The sequence below is a fragment of the Etheostoma spectabile genome, chromosome 1 (assembly GCF_008692095.1).
Source record: "Etheostoma spectabile isolate EspeVRDwgs_2016 chromosome 1, UIUC_Espe_1.0, whole genome shotgun sequence".
In the NCBI taxonomy this organism is placed as follows: domain Eukaryota; kingdom Metazoa; phylum Chordata; class Actinopteri; order Perciformes; family Percidae; genus Etheostoma; species Etheostoma spectabile.
This window is the reverse complement of record NC_045733.1, coordinates 13,208,663-13,212,390: the sequence shown is the minus strand read 5'-3', so window position 1 is coordinate 13,212,390 and position 3,728 is coordinate 13,208,663. Positions and strand designations below refer to the sequence as shown.

The following is a 3,728-nucleotide window of genomic DNA, read 5'->3' as shown; positions in this document are numbered from 1 at the left end:
AAAAAAAAAAAAAATCCAAATCCTGGGGAGGAAAAAACAAAAACAGAGGAAAGTGCTAGTCATTTTCAGTTGAGTTTTGCATTAGCAGATTTGTAAGTCACATAAACCAAGCATCAACAACCCGGGCCTCTCCTCCAGCCCCATCCCACTACAGATAACGCAGAGTGGAAACAGCACAGCCAAGTCCCTCTTATCTCTCTGGACCTCTGTGTGATCTGGATGCGGCGACCAGCATCTGGGATGGAGGGAAAGATGGGCACCAGAGGAGAGTTGGGTGGCTGAGGGGCTGTAATGCTGTTTCTGGGGGGCCAGCTGTGTGCTTGCTGTGAGGATAGCATGGCAGCAACAGTGGTATCCCATCAGGCAACATAGTGGTACTGGTTTGGAGTCTCCTTGTCCCGTTCCATGTAGTCTCTGTCTATGAGTGACTCAATCCGCTTCTTCAGATCGCCCGGCTGTAGAGAAGAAAGCAAATCACATGCTGTTGAGCTCCCTTTGTGTGTGCATATGGGTGGGTGTGTGTGTGTGCGTGTGTGTGAAGAAACATGAAAATAATGAGAATAAGAAGCTTGAAATAAATCACCTTTACAGGGAACTTCAGCTGGTTGTAAAGCTCTGATACGAGTAGGTTGTGACTAAGAGTCTTCCTCATCTTCATGATGCGCACCACAGCTGCATCGATCTGATACTGCCTGTCTTGAAACACACGCTCTGTGGTGCTCACCTGCTCCTCTACCTGTAAGGAAAAGGTGTTTACAAAAACGGATAAGAACCATCCTTTCGCATAGGAAAACACTTCTAAGTGGTAAGTACAGAACAACAAAGTACACCCTGTTTGAGGAGTAGTGTTTCCAGAAAGAGAGAACGGTGCCAGTATTTTTACCGTTTCCTTCATCTGGATCTGGTTGATCTTGATTCGGAACAGTTTGTGTTTAAAATCATTGTTGAAATTGAAGCGGTCTCCATCTTCCACGTCTTTCCCTCGGGGGTTCTTGTTGAGGACGCGCGCTTTTCCGCAGGCCAGGGACTGCAGGGTACGCCTGAGCTCTCCCTCCTCTGTGCAAGACAAGCGAGAGAACGGTGATGTGACAACAGGTACCTCTCTTACAGTGGAATAGTTGTCTTACATATTTAAGGACGTGTAAAACCTATGCCAGTGGCAGTGCGAATCTCCTCCACGCTGAATTCCTCTCCCTCATTGAACATCAACAGCACCAGCGTCTGGAACAGCGAGACCTGCACCTCCTTCTTACCCTGCAAGATAAAATGGTAATTGTAAGTGCATTTTTAGACGTTTTCTCAAGCCAATTTGTCTCTTCTTTATACGATATCAAGATGCGCCATGCCCTTACCTCTTTAAACTCTGCCTTAAGTACAGCGTGGCCCAGAGTGGGCTGCCATTGCAGCTTCCTCCCACTGTGCTTCCCCAGGTAGAACAGCTTGAACACCTCCTGGAGTTTTACCATCTACCAAAACATTTGTAATGTAATTGAAATTTGTACCAACACAGTCTGATAAGTATCAGGTGATGGCCCTGCCATGTTTAGAGAACACCAGTAGGAATATACAACGGCCCAATCCCAAAGTCCGGACATTGGTGCGCGCGTTTTGAGAGGGCTTAGGGTTGTCACAATGTTGAATTTAAAGGGCATGAGGGTGTGAGTAAACACTTATCGAGCCCTTTCCGTGAGTCTGCATCGATGCAGACTTCACCAAAGGGCATTACCCACAGTTCAAAGCGTTGTGGAGACCGCAGAGACCATAGGGAAATCCGGAAATTACAAAAGGTAAACAACAACACGACCACAGAACGGAGCTGTTGTCCAGCTTGTAAAACACGATTTTGAAAAAATTTGGAATCAGCCAGCCCTCTCCTGGGCCTCGGCCGTGTGGAAAGCAACAAACTTAAAATGAAAATTCCTACACCGGCAAGTGTCAGCAACATCTTTGTTATTAAACGTTGCCAAGGTAACATGTGATCTCGTGAAGTGCTGTCCCAATCCCATTTATACCTATCTGAGCCCATGTGGCCACAAACACTCAACCACTTAGCACCTGAGATCAATTAAGTCTGTGAGTCTTTAGTCCTCAGGGCTCACTTTGGGATTGGGCTTTCAGTAAAACACAGTTTTTCTCAATAACTTCACCATGTTGCTGGTCGTACTATAAATAAGCAGACTGAATAATTGAATGGATGCATATTGTTTGAACAAATCACCAAAACCCACAAAAATAAAAACTGCTTCCATGACTCCATGTGCTCCTCAAGTGTGTTTTTCACAAGTGCCAAAGCATAGTGTGCACAAAGAGCAGCACCCAAACAGAGAAATGCTTACCTCTGGAGGCAAGTGCACCTCCATGGGTGTATATGAAGGCCAGTGGCCCATAGTGAGGATGTTGACAGTAAGTTCTATATTGCTTGGCTCGCTCTGGTTCTGCATATACTGCGAAGAAATAGCATCACTTTTACAATTATGCAGGCATAATGCAAGCATTAAATGACACAGCAGAGTGGAATGCATTCACATACTGTAAACATGGCACCAATTCTTTAAAAGCTACATTTATATGTTTTGAAGTGGGTCTACATGCGCAGAGACAGAAAGTACCTGTTTGAACTGGATCATGATGTCTTTGGACAGTTCCATGTCCTTGAACATCCCCTCTAGCTTACTGGTGAATGCTGCACCGCATTCTGGAGGAAATCAAAACCACAAAACATCACAACTTGTCCTCACACCTATGACAGACGATGTGTAACTTTTTTACTTTAGTGCTTCATCTCCTATAATACTGGGTAGATGCTTTGGATAAAGTGCTACCATGTTTTTACAATATATGCATGAGCCAGTTGAGGATTTACGCATTCAACTTGCTTATTCAAGATACAAGTCATTGGACTCACCATGTTTGAGCTTGGAGAGCATGGACTTTTCAGCGTCAACAGAAGCGCTCTTGCCAACCAGCAGACGCTTGGCCAAGTCCTTCTTATAAAAAGCTTCGAACACATCTTTTCCTGGATGGAGAACACAGGGATATAAAAGGTCTCATCAGACCGTTACACGCTTCATAGTGGTTAGTAACACTATTTGACTGAGAAAGCAAACATATAAGCAGAAGTGTAACTGACCGTGTATGAAACGGAAGATTATCATTATCTTATCGAGGATTCTCTCCAGCTCCTCTTCTGTAGCCTCCTTGTTCCCCGCTCTTAACTTAGAATCCACATATTTAGCTGAATTGGAAGCAATAACCAGGAGAGCCGTTATCACATGCTGGAACTGATAAAAACCAGATTCAAATATGTATCTGAGTCCCAACTGCCATGGCATGTCATTTATTTGTTTGCCTGACCCACCAATAAGTTCAGCAGGTTTGTTGGGCCTCTTGTTGATAAAGGCCTCAAAGGCCTCCTTCATGGCGTTGATGAATCCCTCATTCCGTGTAAAGCAGCTCTGTGCAACATTGTCCATCTTATCCTTGAAGTCCAGCAGGTCTTGCACCATGTCCTTGTCTTTCTCTGGAGTACATACAATCTCTCCACCGAAGGACTACAACCAGAGAAAGTTTCCACCATGTGAATATGCATTTTATGTTTTTCTTGATGGTATTGCTTTGTGTCGTATGTCTACGTATATGTTGGTTGGGCTATGTGTATACCTTTATGTAATCCCTCCAGAACTGCAAAAGTGTGGGAAGTCCTCCCTTCACCTTGCTGAAGAGCTGGT

The 3,728-nt window shown here is 44.6% G+C and overlaps 1 protein-coding gene across 1 annotated transcript; it reads right to left on the bottom strand.

Annotated features, from left to right (window-relative positions):
* Positions 1–301: 301 nt before the first annotated feature.
* On the bottom strand, positions 302–3,722 carry LOC116697293 (cullin-4A). The gene is made up of 11 exons (XM_032528652.1): positions 3,661–3,722; positions 3,359–3,551; positions 3,131–3,235; positions 2,906–3,016; positions 2,610–2,695; positions 2,337–2,444; positions 1,353–1,466; positions 1,149–1,254; positions 884–1,056; positions 584–736; positions 302–455 (listed from the first exon to the last, which is right to left on the bottom strand). The coding sequence occupies exons 2-11, from the start codon at positions 3,504–3,506 to the stop codon at positions 360–362; spliced, it is 1,200 nt and encodes a 399-aa protein (XP_032384543.1). The 5' UTR covers positions 3,507–3,551; positions 3,661–3,722; the 3' UTR covers positions 302–359.
* Between the last annotated feature and the right edge of the window lie 6 nt (positions 3,723–3,728).

Bases quoted from the DNA above. Each gene is read 5' to 3' on its own strand.
- LOC116697293 (XM_032528652.1), bottom strand. From the start codon at position 3,506: ATGGTGCAAGACCTGCTGGACTTCAAGGATAAGATGGACAATGTTGCA. The intron at 2,445-2,609 runs GTACTTTCTGTC...ATTTCTTCGCAG, and splicing joins TCATGATCCAGTTCAAACAG to TATATGCAGAACCAGAGCGA. The intron at 456-583 runs GTGATTTATTTC...TCTTCTCTACAG, and splicing joins AGCTGAAGTTCCCTGTAAAG to CCGGGCGATCTGAAGAAGCG.